The sequence below is a fragment of the Gigantopelta aegis genome, chromosome 4, assembly GCF_016097555.1.
Source record: "Gigantopelta aegis isolate Gae_Host chromosome 4, Gae_host_genome, whole genome shotgun sequence".
NCBI classification, from domain to species: domain Eukaryota; kingdom Metazoa; phylum Mollusca; class Gastropoda; order Neomphalida; family Peltospiridae; genus Gigantopelta; species Gigantopelta aegis.
Window position 1 is genome coordinate 102,649,369 of NC_054702.1, and position 20,864 is coordinate 102,670,232.

The 20,864-nt window shown below is 37.7% G+C and overlaps 1 protein-coding gene across 1 annotated transcript; it reads left to right on the top strand.

The window, feature by feature from the left end:
• The first annotated feature begins 5,556 nt into the window (after positions 1 to 5,556).
• Positions 5,557 to 9,415, top strand: LOC121370119 (cyclic AMP-dependent transcription factor ATF-3-like). Its single transcript, XM_041495223.1, has 3 exons — positions 5,557 to 5,781; positions 7,500 to 7,607; positions 9,203 to 9,415. The coding sequence occupies exons 1-3, from the start codon at positions 5,557 to 5,559 to the stop codon at positions 9,413 to 9,415; spliced, it is 546 nt and encodes a 181-aa protein (XP_041351157.1).
• Positions 9,416 to 20,864: the final 11,449 nt, after the last annotated feature.

A 20,864-nucleotide genomic window follows, 5' to 3' on the forward strand; every position in this document is an offset into this window, starting at 1 on the left:
CCTGACGTAAATTATACCAGTGTGTGCGTGTGTGTGTGTGTGTGTGTGTGTGTGTGTGTCTGTGTCTGTGTCTGTGTGTGTGTGTTTGTTTGTGTGTGTGTCTCTCTCTCTCTCTCTCTCTCTCTCTCTCTCTCTCTCTCTCTCTCTCTCTCTCTCTCTCTCTCTGTGTGTGTGTGTGTGTGTGTGTGTGTGTGCGTGCGCGCACGCTCTGTGATGTGTCTTATGTGTCTGTATGTGTATAATTTTAAGCTACAACAAACCTAATACTTGTATCCGAGGATTCTGTCTGAATGTTTAAAGGGACTACACCTGCACTAGTAAAATTGTGTGACGACTAGTGTTACATATCAAATATAGTTTCTTGTTTAGAATATCAGTGTCTGTGTGTTTCGGATCGTCTTAATATTTGTAAGCACCCCAAACTGGATTTGGTCTAAAATAACTTCGTACACGTGTATGACAGACTATATATCAGAAAACAAAATGTAGTTTCACATAGTACAAATTGCACCAGGACGATCAGAAACACGATTAATATAAAGCCACAAATACTTTATTTAGAACCAACTCTATAACTCTTGTCATGTAGGAGAAAACAATATTTGTTATTCTTGGTAACACAATGTCATGTACTGTTAATACAATGTCATATACGTGTTAAAACAATTTAAAATCACACGATTGGCTGCCCGTAGGTGATGACCAGGTCGCTACTGCCATACCACCCAATGAGAAAAGCCCAGCTGAAATCGCGATCGATTACTCTGTGACGTACAGGTTAACCTGAAACGTATTACACAGTGACGCATAAGTCAACTACAAGCTAGAGTCGTAAATACATTTTATTTGGAAAAGACGTTTAAATTTATTTGTTGGTGTTTTGTAAGAAATAGAATAATACAATCGTGATCGTTAGATACCATTTAATTTTTATCTTTAGATACGTTTTAAACAACGTGTTGTATGATAAATGGTATAGATCATGTGGTAGTTTATATATATATATATATATATATATAATGTATTTCCAGTCGTAAAAAAGTCTCTGTTGGTCGACATCATCATAATAATCGCCGAAATCGCACGATAGTCCTTTTAAACTACAACACAATCTACATTGTATATAACTTTACATACGCTGTGAGTTATTGGTCTCTGTACCAAAATGCAGCTTATTCCTGACCAATTCCCAATTTCGAAAAAAGCTCGGATTATTTTATTTCAAACCTGAAATTAAAAAGAGAAAAAAAACATTACCTCATGGTGAGGTCAACATTGTTTTTTGTTGGGTTTTTTGGTGTGTTTTTTTTGCAGTATAATTCTTAACAGCCTTCGATCCTGCTTGTAAACGGCAGTTAAAAGGACTTTATATATTAATGTAGATCATATAATGTATTTACAAAGGGTAGTTTTCATAGTTATTTATATAATCACATTACAAACAAATGTTGCGGGATTTTGAAAATAGTGTCAGTTTTTTAAGTAATATGTTTATAGAGAGCAGCATTATTTATAGGCATTAATTCAACCATTTGTATGGGATGTTTACGAATGGGAGAGGAAGATATACGTTTTTATTTTGTTGTTATGTAACAGGTGACATAATTGTACTTCGTTAATTTTGAACAAAATTTGGTTTGTTTGCATGTACACCTTTAACATAGAAAGCAAAGACTAATTAAAAATATATACATGTACTGAGCATCACTATTACTGTATCTGTTACTGAACTCTTGTGCGTTTTCACCCATCCCAACCAGTGCACCACGACTGGTATATCAAAGTCCGTGAGAAGGTGAATATAAAAGATCTTTTGCAAATAATGGAAAAATGTAGCGGGTTTCCTTTAAGACTACAAGCCAAATTTACCAAATGTTTAACATATAATAGCAGATGGTTAATACATCAATGTGCTATAGTGGTTTCATTAAAGAAAACAAATTTAATTTTTTGAACTCAAGTGCTCTTCATATGATCATAATTCCCGTTTATTGTAAACATTTTTTTATAATTGTTGTATGTATTGTTAACATAGAAAGCAAACGCTAATTTAATATAATAATAGAGTTTCATCGCAAAACGCGATAAACGCCATATTAAAAGCCATTGTGCGAACACCACTCAGACACTGTTCACACGTAGACAAACACAAGTTGAAATTCAGTTTTAATCAAAACGCGATACGATTGTCTGATGATATAGGTATCACAGATTGTAGAGAAACTGGCTTAGTGTTTATCGTGGTTTGGAATCAAACGTTTTTAGGATTGGGTGTGTATAGTGGAGTTTATCGCGTTTTGCGATGAAACTTCATATATATATACATGTATATATACGTATTGAGTACTAGTATCACTGTATCTATTATCGCTATTAACTATAATGCTGTAAACAGTCATATGATCCATAATTTCCGTTTATTGTAAACTATTGCTTTGTTTTGTTTTTAAACATTATTGCTATTTTTATCACTGGGCTTCCCATTCATTATCTGTGATATAAGCACACGGGGCCACGACGTGTAAACATACTGATTAGTGTGCCCAGTACGTCCAAGGACAGCTGCGTTGACTTAATAGGCTTACCAAGTCTACTAGGATATTTTAATGTCCGATCTGTCTCTTTGATAAGCTTGTGTGTTTCAGGTACAGTGTATCAGATTTAAGTCATGCTGACACTCGGTACATCTAAAACTAACTGAGTCATTAGCCGTTGTGAAAAAAATAACATTTAAATTGTTATAATGGGATCTTGCACCTTTCGAGGGGCGGACCTAGATCTAGCTTCATGGGGGAACGCTCGTCTGGTGTACGATAGCTCATAGGATCGATCGTCCTCAGTGGATTGTTTCCCCCTTCCCAACCAGTGTCCCTGGTACATATAAGATGGTGGTATGTGTTGCCTTGTCCATGAGAGAAGGCATTTAAAATATGAGAAGGCATTTTAAACATTTAAAGACCCCTTAATGATTTTTGGTAGACGCAGCATACATGTGTCCCGACATCGGGTTTCTTCCCTCAATGGAGACCAAGTGTCGAAACAACCTTCATCTGAGGCACCAGTTTGAAATGTGCACATGTCTCGATAAACAAATAATCATTTCCTTTCCCGTTAAGGTGCGAATTCACTGTGCGACTTGCAATAACAATTTATACAACAAATTCGAGTATGGCAGACAGAATATATAGGACATTTCAGGAACGAATCTTCCATAGCCTTTTTCGACGATGTCGATAAATACAACCCACTACCCGAAGGTGTCTGTCTATATGTGTGATACATCGCGCTAAGTGGTTGGCATGGTCGGAAATATCTATTGAACAATCCAAAGAGAGTTTCTTCACACATTGACTGAACTCGACGACTGCCCGTGGTTATGATTGGAACACAGATTGAGCAAATGTAGTTACCGGACACAATATTTCACGCGAACGGCCGGTCTGTTCGCCAATGGGTTACGTGGTGAACTGTTAGGCCTATGTTAAAAAAGTAAACGTCAAAAACTTGGGATCAACTGAATTTTTGGTCATGTATTCCAAAAATTCAACAAAAAAACAACAACTATCTATTGGCAAAATCAGTTTGTTTGAAATACATTTTCAATGACATAGTAGAATAGAAGCACAGTACAAATGAATTAAGATTAGATAAGACACGTGTTATGCAAATGTAAATGACGTAACCGAACAATTGGTTTTATATATATTTTTTAAATCACATGAACGAACTTCCGATTACCTAAGATTTTGAAATATTGTACCCCTGTAATTACAACAGAATATTAAATTCGCCACAGTAACAGCATTTACAATCCTGTCCAGGATTTTAGCATTTCATTTTAACTTGTTCCTTTACCCAAGCACATTGTCCCAGACACGCACCTCAGCTATTTGTACTATGTGTGCTGGAATGTATTCTCACAAACAAAATTCCATCGCATACCACATATCGTTGCTTCAAATCGTATCGTGGAAATGCTGCTTTAAAATATTTGCTAAAATGTTAATTCTTTGCCACGGTGCCCTGCCAATACTCTCTGTGTTGTCGCATTGACATTGATATATGAACTGCGATCTTACCTTTCTCCAGATATTGGCACCACCCCCATGTGTCTGTGCCCAGTGAACGCTATGTTTCTTGTTGACCCGCCAAAGCTCTACAGTATGTATCAGACAATGCAGCCATAGCGGTTCGTTTACTAATTAACATTGAAGATAGAGACAATACAAAATGTGAAATCTAGCGAACAATTTCCTTTCTGTAATTGTAAGGACTAGACAGATCGTAAATATTTTCCCATTCATGAGAGTATGAACAGAAAACCACGATAATTATTAGCGATAATTAATGTATTATATTAGCGTTATGGTTTTACCAGAACTCCAATTAGTGAAGCCAGTTTAGAACGTTTTAACGACTCAGTTATGAAAGGCCGTGGCATATAAATTGGTCTACATGTCTGCTTCCATTTTTATTTTAGAGGACCGTCAAAATCGTCGTTCAAATTATTTAAAACGTTAGAACGACGACACTAAATTTATTTTCATTAGAAACTATAGAAACCAGTTTTATCGATTATATATTACTAATGAACCAAATAAAGCCATAGCACCTTTTGTCCAACCCCCTTTCTGTCCCAGAGAGGCAGTCCAGGTCGCGGAACTGTGTCCCCGGGATAACGTGCTTGAACCTTAATTCGATATAGGCATGTCGAATATTTGTAAGTAAGTATGTAAGGCCAATACACAGACTTTCTCTCATTTGTCATTCTCTGTTGTATGGGTGGATAGCTCAAAACGTTTGTGGTCGATCGATACTGATTTGTTTTTTTATGCCAAGTGACTGTATATTCACAAAGTCACTTGCTCCTTTTGACATGAATCTATTTTTCACACAGTGTATTCTGGTAATATTTGTTTTTATATGCATGGGATAATGAATGGAGGTATGCAACCGTAACGACTTAGTTCCTTCAACAGAAACGAAAGGAATACTGTTTAACGACGCTTGAACATTTTTCACTCCTGCTGCTTGATGGATAACATGTATAGTATAGTTATTTCGATTTTAGTTCAAGATAACTGGCCACAAAGTTTCTGTTCGCAGAGATTTTGTGATACTTTACCACGTGTTGGGCGCGACGTAACCCAGTGGTAAGGCGCTCGCATGATGTGCGGTCGGTCTAGGATCAATCCCCGTCGATGGGCCCATTATGTTATTTCTCCTTCTAACCAGTGCACCACGACTGGTATATCAAAGGTCGTGGTATGTGCTATTCTGCTTGTGGGATGGTGCATATAAAAGAACCCTTGCTGCTAATGAAACAATGTCATGGGTTTTTTCTTTAAAACTACATGTACAGGTCAAAATTACCAAATGTTCGACATCCAATAGCCGATGATTAATAAATCAATGTGCCCTAGTGGTGTCGTTAAATTAAAATAAACTTTACCTTTTACCACGTTTTGAAGCTAATTATATTTATTAAACTACAGACTTAACGTTTTTACCACGGTTTGAAGCTAGCTATATTTATTAAACTACAGACTGACTGGTATGGACGTTGGAGACACGCCTTGTGGTCTGAGTAGTGGTGGTCTGCTGTCGGTCCCCAGTGGGTGTGACACTCGCCTGGAGAGGGCGGCGGCCAGGGCGGCGGAGACGAACAACCTCACCCCCTTGTTGAAGGAGGAACTGCGCCTACAGATACTCACAAAACGTCACGCTAAAGGCAAAACGGAGATTGATATAGACTTCAAAACGGAACCCAGGTCATACAAGGTAAGTGCATACTGCGTATACTTACATCAAATTGATAACATTTACCATACACTTATCTGGTCTTACTTTCAAATGTAAAATAACATTAAAAATCAAGTATTCGTTATGAAATACATTTATAGTACCCAGTGTAAATAATTAGGTCTATTTCCAAAATATATTAAAATATGAGACACTAAAAGGCAACATACATGATGGGTTTTCATAAATTACTTTTATTTTATTTTATTTTGCGTGAATGGTTTAGATAGAATTGCGCTTTATACATAAGGGTAGAGTTTATTTGTGTGGGGAAGAAACAATATTTAATGAGCAGATTCCTTTTTTCATGCATTGTTCGGCATACCCCACTATATTTTTGTAAATTGCTGAAAGTTAATTATCATTCTGGGAGTAGTCATTAAAACAATACCTTTTAAAAACAATAATATTTAAAACTGCAATATATATATATATATATATATATATATATATATATATATATATATATATATATATATATATCAAGGTTGAAAATTATTTTAGGGTCTGGCGAGCACTGAAACTGAATCGAATGTGACAAAACACACCGCGTGTGTGCTGGCGCGAACTACAGCAGCAGAAGACATATATATATATATATATATATTATATATATATATATATATATATATATATATATATATATATATATATATATATATATATATATATATATATATATGTATATATATATTCTTTATTGCATTAGGCCAATTGGCCCTTGAGCATACAAAATAACATTTAGTATATACATTTTAAAACAGGAGGCGTATATATACATGCATTTCATTTTATATATGCTAACAATGTCATAATAATACGAGGATAAGCTAATTAATATAACACAATTATCTAATTTAGATATAGATACATACAGATAATATTAATATTATACTTAGATATAGATATAGATATAGATATAGATATAGATACATCTAGATAATATTAATATTATACATGAGTTATGCTGGAGAATCTTTAAATTAATTATATAATATATTACTCTGTGTTGAAATGCTCTATAGCAAAACAGAGCTAGTTTCCTCGATAACTGAACACTTTCATTGTTACATAATTGAATACATTTAAACTGAACATGTTCTATATTTTGACAACGGCAAACTCAGCTTCTGTGATTTTGGGCTGGGTCTCTCTAAAAATTAAACTCAAAACGAATTGCAGACATGCATGAATTTTATAAATATATATATTAATTAATTACATATTTAGAATATATGATCCAGACACTTTGATCCAAAATTATCATAATCCAAAATGATCAAACACGCCATTCTTCGATATTCGTCAAATGCAGTTGTTAAACTAGGTCACGTAACATGTATTAATTCGCTATAAGTCACGTAACATGTATTAATTCGCTATTACTGTTTATCAAAACTATGCAAGAAGTAATGTTTTTGTTTTGCATGAGGATACGATGTTAACAGGGGTGATATCGCACTTAATACACTTATTATTACAGTACATATAAATATTATTATAAATCAGAAGACAGTTACATTTAAATATCGACTGGTATACAAAAAATAGTATATGAAAAGGTATTATATATGTATATTGAAGATCAACCATGATTACTGATGACAATGCCACTGCCACTGCACTGGGAGATAGTACACACAATTCTTTGCGCGTCATTATAGAGGAATGTCTTCCCGCCATTAATTCTATTTCAGCTTCGACCAGACGAGATAGAGAAAAAACGTCGCCGACGGGAACAAAACCGAGTGGCCGCCCAGAAATGTCGACAGAAGAAGAAGATATGCCAGACCTACTTGTTTCTGGTATGTATGTTCATCCCCTCTTTAATTTCATCATCGTGTATCGCTAATGAGATGGAGGGGTGCCATTTACCAGCCACACTACACCACGACAACCCACGACGTGTGTAGAAGAAGCCAGTGTGTTAATTATAGTGCGAGACGCGAACAACGCATGCCATAGTTCGTGTGGGTTTTGGCATGATTCCGACAGAGAAATGTTCAAGCACGCCTATAGTGGACAGCATTTGTTACTTCGTCAGAGAATTTTGTGCAAGGCAGGAGGAAAATAGGGGAGGACAATTTGTAGCCATGATTTTAATTTGACGTTTAGTAATGACTAATTGAAAAAGAACCAAAGAAACTATAAAATGAACAATAAATATATGCAAGAATACCAATAATATATTGAAACAAATAGTTAAAATATAAAACTGTTAATGACAAAAATTATATAATTATCAATAATTAAATTTAGAAAAAGTTAAAGGTAAAATTGTATTGTGCCCTTTTATATGGGGGTTAAATAAAACATGTGATAATTAAGGAATTGTCTAACCCGAACTCGTAGAATATCTCCTGGGGTGTTGTAGGATCAGTGAACCCATCCTCGGATTGCGTTTTCTGGTGTCCCAACTAGTGCCTCATGGCTTCTATAGCAAAGGCCGTGGTGTATACTGTCTTGTCCGTGGAAAAGTGCATATAAAAGATTCCTTGCTGCTAACGAAAAAAATGTGGGTTTTTTTCTGAGGATTGTGCCATAATTATAAACATTTCATACACAAGAGACGCGTACTTGAACATTAAATGGATATAAGTGCGAAAATAAATTGAAACAAACTGAACATATCCAGTGAAGAGGCGTAAATAATAAATAAAATGTGTTTTGTTTAACGATACTACTAGAACACACTGATTTATTCATCGTCGGCTGTTAGATGTCAAACATTTGTACATTGTCTCAAATATAATCTTATAGAACACTCGCTACATTATTCCATTAGCTTAAAGGGATCTTTTATATTCAGTTTCCCACATACAGAACAGCACATACCACATACTTTGATATACCGGCCGTGGGGTATAGGTTGGAACTGGGGAAACATTAAGAGAATGGGTCAACTGAAGGGGTTTGATCCTGCAAACCAAAGCACCTCAGATGAGCGCTGTACGAACTGAGCTAGATCCTGCCCCTTTGGAGAAGCGTAATGTCATTAATAACTGATAACTAAACATTAACTACTACTTCTCTAGACAGATAGCTGATACGTGTGTCCAGGACACTGCGTCTGAACGTTTACTGGCTGTAAATACAATGTTAAAACAATACCATATCGATGATACGTAATATTTGGCCCGTATTGTACTTAGATGAGTGACAGTTTGAATGATATTAGTTTAAAGCTGAGTATTGCGCTAGAGTATCCAGTGTAACGGAAGTGTACTTCCTTTCTAAACTACAGCATTAACCTCTGTTGTGCACGAACAAACCAGACACTGGGTTATGTGCCCATATATGATACTTGAACCGTATTTGAATTTAACCACGAAAATAGATTATATGGTCAAATGGGAAAGAATTCATTCGAGATAAATAACAAATTTAGATTTTATTTTAGGAATATCAACGACAGCAGCAACGGAATAAAGAACTCGAGGAACAAGTCAGACAACTGAGATTTGAAAAGTCCGAACTGGAAGCATTTGTTCAAGATCACTTTGCTTCCGGTGCATGCGCACTGGCTAACCTGGAGGCTGACATGGGATTTAATGGTTGCAGTTTATCGGACTTCGGTTTTCTAGAGGATGTTCTCAACCTGCCTGAAGATTGACGAGCGATGACATCATACAACATATTAAATATCAATTGTGAAATATTAATTTTAATAACCATTTGCCGTAACCGCAGGAGAAATATCAATGTCATCGTAGTGGGATTTATTTCGATTATGATGCCGTGGATACTGTTTTCAACTGATAGCGAAGATTGTAGAAGAATAGGTATCATAGTGTTCCTGGAGGCAACAGTAGATTAAACAGTGACATAGGTGTCCTTTGTTCGAATTTTCACTGGATATTATGTTTTACATATTCTAGAACTGTCTTTTAAAATCTTTGTTGTTTTTTTCTTCTTTTTTAAACAATGTTTATTCAGTTAATGACGTGGACTGGCACCCAGGAGTGGATCCATGATTTATTTTATTTGATTTGATTTTATTTGATTTTATTTTATTTTATTTTATTTTATTATTCATACAACAGACTGTTCCCAAAAGCTTTTGTGCAATTGATTTGTCTGTGAATAACTGAAGGCACAGCAATGGTTACATACTATTGATTAAACCAAAAGGATAGCAAAAAAACAGTAGTTAGTTAGCATGCAGATTACTGGAAGTTTCTATTAAATTCAAGATGTCTTTAAGCTGTATAATATAACGTCAAGATTCGTCTAAAACCCTACAGCTGATCCTACAATTCGTTTTTTTCAAGTTTCTGATATGATGACCTCTTTAAATTTCTATGTCGCTAATATGTCACTTATTTGGATTTCCCTAATATATACGAATGTGCTAGTATTTAAGGGGGCGGGTCTCCCTGGTCAACCTCTCTGGATCTGCCTCTGCTATATAACTGCCTTTTCACAAGATGACTTTACATACTATATAAAATTAAACGAATGATAAAGATAATCTTTTGGCACTTGCTTATCGTAGATCTAAGATAAATTTGGCTGTAACATGACTCATTTGTCGTTTCATTTCTTATAGCATATAATTATATTTAACTATAATGATACAGTCGAAGCCTCCTAACTTTACAAAGCTAAGGTGCATTATTATATTTAATGATTCTGGTATATAGGTATAAAGGTATATGGATTTGAAAGTTATGGTTTGCTTTTAAATTTTGAAGATTTTGTTGTTTTTTGCTTGTCTCGCATAATTGTCAGTTATATGTATCATGAACGACTTTCATAGCAAAATTTGGACACGTCGTCTTCAAAGTTTGTTTTGGTTAACGACACTACTGAAGCACATTGATTAATTAATCGTAGGCTATTGGATGTCAAACATTTCGTAATTCTGACTCGTAGTCATCAGAGGAAACCCGCTACATTTGGCCATTAGCAGCAAGGGATCTTTTATTTTGTCTTACCAACAAACAGGATAGCACATACCATGGCTTTTAACTAGCTGTGGTGCACTAACTAGAACAAGGAAAAAAACTCAACCCGTTGAATAGATCCGCCAATGCGGTTCGAACCTGCGACGCAAGCGTCTCATGTTAGCGCTCAACCGACTGAGCTGAATCCCACCCGTTCGTCGCCCTCAAAGGTAAGATTTAATTTTTTTCAAGAAAACTGACGATAATCCAAAAGGATCTACTTGCCAGTAATACAAAAACCCACATACATAACTATTAACACTCTGCTTTTAGCATATTCAGTACCGTATATCTGAACAAACCTAAACTTAAAGTTTGTTTTGTTTAATGGCACCACTAGAGCACATTGATTTATTAATCATCAGCTATTGGATGGCATTTGGTAATTCTGACGGTCTTAGAGAGGAAACCCGCTACATTTTGTCCATTAGTAGCAAGGGATCATTTTATGCACCATCCCACAGACAAGATAACACATACCACGGCCTTTGATATATCAACCGTAGTGTACTGGCTGGAATGAAACATATACCAATGGGCCTACCGACGCGGGGAGATCCTAAACCGACCGCGCATCAGGCGATCGCTTTACCACTCATTCTGGGCTACGTCCCGCCCCTCTGCACAAGACTGATTCCAAAAGATGTGCGATAGAGTCCTGAAGGTGTGCAGCCACGACTCACTGTCAGGTGTTTTGGCTACAAATCAGAGCTCACCTGGACAACAATATATGGTTCCAAGTCAGTATGTAGGAGGACTGCAACTGTATGACACGCGTCAGTACATGCGCCATAAACGTTTCTACAGCTTAAGTAAACGAGAGAACTTCTAAACGGCACACACGGTGGTGGGCATAGATAGAGAATAACTTGTATCGCCTTCAGAAGGTTAGAATGGCACGATAAAGCCGATATCTTTAGACAGTAACCAGTTACTTTATATATCTTGCAATTTGCACAAAACGAAATAGTGTTTCTTCTTTTTAAATTAAAAATTGTCTGTAAAACGTTTTTAAAAATCGAACTAATCAACTGAAAATAAAATAATAAGTAACTTTCATTTGCTGATCATAACTAGTGTAAAAGTAGTTCCGTCCCCACAACCTACATTTGACCGATAATATAGAAGAAATTTATCTAGTCATCTTATCTTGACAATACATATAGCAATTGCAGGATAAAAAAAAAAAAAATTCAAGCACCGCACTGTGAGTATTTTACATAAATACTGCTCAAGGTGTGAGGGCAAAGTACTGCACTACGCGTTTTGTAGTAGTTAAATTTTTGTTTTTTTTCCTTTGACGGGGAGGGTCTATAAAACAGTCAGGAAGCCATTCTTCAAAATAGGAAAGCAAATTCGATATCTGGAATGAGAAATAAACAAGTTTATAACACTTTGTTTATGTGTTCACTGTTTATTATTTATTATATGTTCACTGAATAAACAAATGCATTTCCACAGGAAAAATAGGTCCACGAATGTTTGTAGCTATGGCTTGGCCAAATATGAATACAGTTTGTGTAAAATTATGATGTAATGGAATGTATGTTCTAATATAATAAAATGGCTATACACTAGTTCACTAGTTCGGTTTTATTCCATTTTAATCTTATTACGTTCACAAAATTTATTAAACACATTATAAACAATATTATAACTTTTAGCATTATCCCGCAAGCCCTTTCATTTATTCCTTCGCCCAGCAGTAAAGCGTTCGCTTGATGCGCATTTGGACTGTTTCTCGGTCCTGGGACCGGCCTCGGTGGTGTCGTGGTTAGGCCATCGGTCTACAGGCTGGTAGGTACTGGGTTCGGATCCCAGTCGAGGCATGGGATTTTTAATCCAAATACCGACTCCAAACCCTGACTGAGTAGGAAGCACAAATAAAAGATCCCTTGCTGCCTGTCATAAAAGAGTAGCATATGTGGCGACAACGGGTTTCCTCTAAAAACAGTGTCAGAATGATCATATGTTTGACATCCAATAGCCAGATAAAAAATCAATGTGTTCTAGTGCCGTTGTTAAATAAAACAAACTTTACTCTTCTTCTTTTTTTTCTCGGTCCAGCCAGTGCACCAAGACTGGTATAACAAACACAGTGGTATGTGGTACCCTGTCTGTGGGATGGTACATATAAAATAACCCTCTGCTAATGCAAAAATGTAGCGGGTTTCCTCTCTAGGAAATATATGTAAAACTTACCAAAATTATGTTTCATATCCAATAGCCGATAGTTAATAAATCAATGCGCTCTAGTGATGTCGTTAAACAAAAACAAACTTATTCTTTCTTCAGAAAAGAGTTGGTATATTTATTTCAAAGTGGCGGGATTTTGCTCAGGTTGAGTGCTCGCATTAGGTGCTGACGTCGCAGGATCGAACCACTACAGTGGATCCATTTAACTGATTGAGTGTTTTTCTCGTTCTAACGAGTGCACCACAACTGGTCAAAGGCCGTGGTATGTTGTTTCTTGTCTGTGGGTAAATGCATATAAAAGATCCTTTATTGCTAATGCAAATATATAGCGGGTATCTTCTAATGACTACGAGTCAGAATTACTAAATGTTTGACATCCAGTAGCTCTAATGGTATCGTTAAACAAGACACACTTTTATTTCAGTGACGCCAACACTACTAACATCATACACCAGCGTACGTAATCTCTACCGTTTCTGACACTGTTACAAGCCATTTTGTAAACCAGTTGTATTAATTTATGTTAATTACCATTTCATCACATGCATAAAATATAAACTATATATGAGGCTCGTAGGAGCCGGTGAATACAGATGTGGCTTGCCCCGCCTTCCCATCCAACTCGAGATTGTGCCCTAGTGTTTAATAAAATAAAATAAAATAATAATAATAATAATAATAATAATAATAATAATAATAAATAATAAACAAATCCAGATATCGTTCCTACGGGCCTGTATACAAGTATATATTATGAATATCAATTCATTATAGTGCCACTAATTTTAACCTTAATCAGTTTAGTCTCACTGCTCTTGATGCTTTGTCATTTTAAAAAAAATCAATTTTGCTTTAATGAAACCCGATTATCTACCATAATATGCGAGAGTAGTGTGTATTTGTGAAACGATAATATCGCTGTCAGTTGAACAAGCAGTGCACGCTGTTTGATAGATAAAGGTTTGAAACAGCCGACACAATAGAGACACCTGTGGCAGGTTTACAATGGCCGCGATAGTGCTGTCAAAACAGCCAAGTTCACAAAGCGCACGTTTTATGCAAACAAACCTGGCCATGTCGATGTGCAGCGACAACAAAGCAAAGTGAAGGTGGATGCGCACAGTGGTAGCTAGTCGCGATCAGTAATCAGAAAATAAAGATTTAATAAAGAAAATGCTAATTGAGTAATTACATATACGTTACATTTTCCATCACGGCTATTTTATATTTAATATATGGTTATTCTGAGAAAGAGAGAGAGAGAGAGAGAGAGAGAGAGAGAGAGAGAGAGAGAGAGAGAGAGAGAGAGAGAGAGAGAGAGAGAGAGAGAGAGACAAACAGACAGACAGACAGAGACATTGGCACAGGCACAGCCAGGATTTTATATTGGGGGCCACTTCATCCCAAGCAAACGCTCTAATGATAGGTCCGAGCCGTAGTCGAATTTTGAAATCGTTATAGTTTGCTCCATATTTTTTCTAATAACAGGGCCGTAGCTAGCGTGTGGGGGTGGGGTGCAAGACACATCCCCCCCCCCCCCCCCTCAAAAAAAGAGAGAAAGGTTATTGATGTTGATGTTTTAAGTATGTAACCTCCCTGAAATGGCTGCAAAATGGTATTTCAGAGCCTCTTGATTTCACAGTTCCCTGGGGGCGGGGAGCATGTCTCTGGACCTCCTAAATCCTACCTGCGCACCTGAATAAAATGCTTAATTAGAACAATAGGTATACAATGAAGTCTAAGGAATACCAGCTATTGTATAGTATAGTTTAATACGTCAAAGATAATACAGGGACATTAGCTGTGATGTGACACACTAAGGCTGTCTAACTCACGATCATTTTATTCAGTATAAATCTATAACCGACTGAGCAGGATATCTTCATGTTTTTCATGTTCTTCGCCGTTTTTTCCTTCTTTCTTTTATTCACAGAACTCCTATTTTCAATTGAATGTATTACAATTGGTTAATTGTTTATTACATTTATTACACAAAATGATCATATACTATTAAATCAAAATCACTTTACAGAGAGAGAGAGAGAGAGAGAGAGAGAGAGAGAGAGAGAGAGAGAGAGAGAGAGAGAGAGAGAGAGAGAGAGAGAGAGAGAGAGAGAGAGAGAGAGAGAGAGAGAGAGAGAGAGGGGTAGGGGGGTCTAAACTGTAAGCTAGGTGTGGGTAAAGGGTACGGTAAATTAAAGTTATATATGTAGAAGCTGAATCTTAAAAGGACTTCTGCGAAGATTTATTTATTAAAATATTTTTCGCGAACACCTGGCCTACGTTCATACTGCCGTTTATTTTTTATTTATTTATTTTATTTTTTTTTTTTTTTTGCTAAACGTTTGCAAACTATTTTGATCGGTTCCCAAAATGGTCATTCGGTTTAATGTTGAGCGTAAAAATCAATCTAGGAAACATTAGCAACAAACAGCTGGCTGAACACACCCTTCATATCATCTCTGTTTTCAAAGTCGTTTTTTAGTGTTTACAATCTCAACTCTCTACATATCCGCTGAACTCTGTCTTGTGCAGGTTTAGACTTGTCTTAGAGTGACAGTGTCTACAGACAGAAGCAGGATGTATCGTCCTACACAAGAAAAGGCTATATTCACATAATCGTCTGAGGTACCATGATGTAGTGGTTAAGCCATCAGACTTCAATTGACCGAAAGCACAGCGGCTTATTGGTATAAACAAACAACAATAGTAATAAGCATACAATATCACATCTATGACTTGAGGCTGGTAGGTACTGGGTTCGTATCCAGGTAACAGCTCCCACCCTGAGCACGTTTAACGACTCAGTTGGTAGGTGTAAGGCCACTGCTCCGACTTCTCTCTGACTAACAAGTAACCATAACCCTCTGTCGGGGACAGACAGCCTAGATATCTGAGGTGTGTGTGTGTGTGTGTATGTGTGTGTGTGCGTGTGTGTGTGTGTGTGTGTGTGTGTGTGTGTGTGTGTGTGTGTGTGTGTGTGTGTATGTGTGTGTGTGTATGTGTGTGTCTGTCTGTCTGCCTGTATGTATGTGTGTGTGTGTGTGTGTGTGTCTGTGTGTGTCCGTGTCTGTGTCTGTATGTGTGTGTGTGTGTCTGTGTGTCTATGTATGTGTGTATGTGTGTGTGTCTGTGTGTGTGTGTATCTCTCTGTGTGTGTGTGTATTTATGTGTGTGTGTGTGTGTGTGTGTGTGTGTGTGTGTGTGTGTGTGTGTGCGTGTGTGTGTGTGTGTGTGTGTGTGTGTAATCTGGACAGCACGACTGGACCTTAATTGGATATAAGCACGACAACAGGTTGGAATGAATGAGTGATTCGTGGGAGATGTCACGACATTGTCAAAACATCCCTTCCACTCTGCCTTGTACAGAGATAACATTTAGGATACGATAACTAGTCGTTAATCAGATCAGATCTAATGTCAGTTTATGTAAACTAACATTAGACCAATTGGTATCCCAGTGATAAAGCACTCGCGGAGCGAGATTTAGTTCAGTCGGTTCAGTGCTCGTTTGAGTTGCTTGCGTCGCAGGATCAAACCATCCCGGGTTTCCTCTGATGACTACGTGTGAGAATTACCAAATGTTGGCATCCAGTAACCGATGATTAATTAATCAACGTGCGCTATTGGTGTCGTTAATGAAAACAAACTTTAACGTTTTTAGGTCAATTGTAAAGGTGTTCTCCTAAAGACACATTCGTCGACCTGTATGATGTCAATCTCTGTCGCGTCAACGGCAACACAGTGTTTGACAACAGTCGTCACACTGGGACTGTTGGTGTTTAATGGCGTGCACTCGACACCCAGGCGATTCTGTTAGCGGTGTACTTTACAGCTGTTTTACAATCAATCTGACAAATGACATACAGTGAAAAACATATCCACAGCCGTCGCACGTGGCGTTGATGTGTCATCAATCAGTCGGGCAAGTAAGTGGCCGAACACTACAGTCGTTGGGTTACTCTGACAGTACACGATTGGTATAACACGACGGAATAGTGGGAATAGATGATTAGTATTGGTTTAACAGCGCCTCGGCACGTTTCAATTTACGGCTATTTGGTGTTTAATATATGCTTATTGCGATACTGAAGTTACAGTTTGTTAGAACACATTGATTTATTAATACTCAGCTATTGGATGTGAAACATTTAGTCATTTTGACATGCAGTCTTAGAGGAAGGAAGGAAGGAAGGAAATGTTTTATTTAACGACGCACTCAACACATTTTATGTACGGTTATATGGCGTCGGACATATAGTTAAGGGTCACACAGATCTTGAGAGAGAAAACCCGTTTTTTCCACTTCATGGGCTATTCTTTTCGATTAGCAGCAAGGGATAATTTATATACACCATCCCGCATATATGATAGCACATACCACGGCCTTTGTTACACCAGTTGTGGAGCACTGGCTGAAACGAGATCAGTCTTAGAGAGTAAACCAGCTACATTTTTCTGTTGGTAGCAAGGGATCTTTTATGTGCAACATTCCACAGCCAGGATAACACATACCACGTCCTTTGATATGCCATTTGTCGTACATTGGCTGGAACGTGTGATAGCCCAATGGGTCCACCGACGGGGATCGATCGTACTCGGACTGCACGTCAGGCGAGCGCTTTACAACAGGGCTACGTCCCGCCCTGACTGACTTGACAGAATATAAGATAGAAATAAATATTTGTTTAACAGCGCCTCGGCACATTTTAAATTACGACTATTCGCTGTACTTATTGTCAATACCTTAGAACTTGCCAATATCAATAATTGGTCGTTCATTAACACTAATGAATAATTTCACAATCTCTTGGAAATAAAGCATGTGTGCTGTTTTGGGTTTAACATTCACTGAAGTAAATGACAACGTTGTTCAAGTGTATCTCCATTTGAAGATGAAAAAACCTGAGCTTCGAGTGCAAACAACGCACTATTCTGCCGTTCAAAACGACACCACTAGAGCACGTTGATTTATTAATCACAGGCAGTTAGTAGAAAGGAATATTTTACATGCCCCATCCCACAGACATGATAGCACATACCATGTTCTTTGATGTACCAGTCGTGGTGCACTGGTTAGAACGAGAAATATTCCAATGGGACCCACTGGCGGGCGTTCAATCCTAGACAGGCCGCGCATCAGATAAGCGCTTTACCACTGGGATTTGTCTAGTGCAAGTGCCTAGAACGGCCAGATCAAACTAAAGCAACCTGATACCACATCTCAAGCCACACTTCTCTTTGATTTGGGGATAAGAAATATATCAGAAGCCGGTGCAGCATTTTTCTAGGGAAGGGGTTCAACGTCAAAAAGGGTACCTATGGTATTCCAATGTACATTAACTTGAATTGTACAGAAGATTTTCATGGTACGTTGAAGTTTGGGGGATGGGTGCGAATTCCCAGTCACCTCCCTCTGAACCCATACCTGCGTGTATTTTAAAAATCACAAACAGAATTTATCAGTGCGTCAAAAATAACACATCACTTAATCACATTAAAAACAAATCATTCTTAAAAAGCACTGCAAAAGCATAAACCCACCTTATGCTCTTAACTAGGTGACGTGACATGGTATGCCATACACCCTAGAGTTTATAATTAGGGGTCAATCGTCAATGACCTTTTTCTCTCCCCGTGCTAGTGCTATATGACTTTGAAAGCCTGTCCGTAATGCTAGGCTCAGACTACCAACTGCAAGCAGAACGTTGGCCAACTCGACGGCTGCGTTGTAATTCTTCCAACTCCAGATGTACGACGGGTGCGCTCAGTTTAACAACTAATGGGTTTTATGACGAGAATCGAGTTGTAAGAGCGCTCAGATTAACAACTAATGGGTTTTATGGCGAGAATCGAGTTGTAAGAGCGCTCAGACTAGCAGGTGGACAGTCGTAGTCTAAGCCTAGCATAAACGATCGTAAGACAGCCAGAAAGAGACAGTGTTATAAATAATTGTATTGCAGAATGAAGGGAGGAAGGCAGTTTTGTTTGACGACACCTCACCACATGTTAAAGTACGGCTATTTGGCGTCTAACATAGGGTTCTTTCGACATTTGGTTGATATAAAAAGAATGGAAGGAAATGTTTTATTTATCGACGCACTCAACACATTTTATTTACGGTTATATGGCGTCATACATATGGTTAAGGACCACACGGATATTGAGAGAGGAAACCCGCTGTCGCCACTTCAATGGCTACTCTTTTCGATTAACAGAAAGGGATCTTTTATATGCACCATCCCATAGACAGAATAGCACATACCACGACCTTTGATGTGTCAGTCGTGGCGCACTGGCTGGAGCGAGAAATAGCCCAATGGGCCCACTAACGGGGATCGATCCCAAACCGACCGCACATCAAGCGAGCGCTTTACCAATGGGCTACGTCCCCCCCCCCCCCGAAAGAAAGGAAACTCGCTGCCGCTATATATGCTACTCTTACCGACAAAACAATAAGGGATGTTTTATATGCACCTATCCCTAGATAGGAGAGTACATACTATTTAATATGGCCTTTGGAGTTGGGCTCTGCTTTGGACGAGACAAAATCCCAATGGGGCGGGGGGGGGGGGGGGGGGGGGGGGGGATCGATCCTGCAACCCATGGCACCTCATTCAAACACTACCACTTAGTTACTTCCCTTTGTTCGAGCTGTTTCAGATTCAGTTTTTCCACAATTTCGTGGGGTTTTTTTGTATACTAGTACACTGGCGTAGGAAACGGGGGAGGGGGCAAGGGGGTATGTCCCCCCCCCCCCCACACACACACACACACTTCAGATATTTTGCTTTATATTTGCTTTATAATAGTGTACAAGTGTGTAAATATAAAAGTGTGCCCCCACTTTTTGGCACCTTCCTACGCCACTGTAGTACTTTGTTTTTGCATATACCGGCCTCGGTGGCGTCGTGGCAGGCCATCGGTCTACAGGCTGGTAGGTACTGGGTTCGGATCCCAGTCGAGGCATGGGATTTTTAATCCAGATACCGACTCCAAACCCTGAGTGAGTGCTCCGCAAGGCTCAATGGGTAGGTGTAAACCACTTGCACCGACCAGTGATCCATAACTGGTTCAACAAAGGCCATGGTTTGTGCTATCCTGCCTGTGGGAAGCGCAAATAAAAGATCCCTTGCTGCCTGTCGTAAAAGGAGTAGCCTATGTGGCGACAGCGGGTTTCCTCTGAAAATAGTGTCAGAATGACCATATGTTTGACGTCCAATAGCTGATGATAAGATAAAAAATCAATGTGCTCTAGTGACGTCGTTAAATAAAACAAACTTTAGTTTTTGCATACATACGATTGTGTTGTGATTATAATTTTCAAATTCCATACATGTACTTGAAGCTCTAGTGGCATATAAGCATGTAAAAAATTTACCTGACCTGACATGTATTTTGACATTTTAATGTCTATAACGCTACCAAAAATAAAAATAAAACCATTTACCAATATTCGGGTTGTAAATAATAACCTTGCAATATATGATAAGTATTATAGACTGCCTTACAAACTATGAGCATCAAAACATACATTTAAATATGTATGTGTCATTAAAGGACAGAATACTGCATAGTGCTTTAAATTCTAAATATGTATGTGTCATTAAAGTACAGAATACTGCATAGTGCTTTAAATTCTAAAACAGAAATAAAAACTGCCAATTTTAAAATAATGATAAAATGAAATTCGAAAGAAGAATACTAGAAGACAAATGCTTTTGCATTTCATTTTAGTTTAGTTTAGGTGTTTGGGTTTTGTTTGTTGTTTGGGGGGGGGGGGGGGGTTGTTGTGTTGTTGTTTTTTGTTTTTTGTTTTTTACGGGAGTTGCTTTTTTTGTCATTTCATTTTCTTTCCTTTATTTACTAATACTAATATTAGTATCTATTTTTTTTGTGTTAGGAAGGGATTAGTTGGCT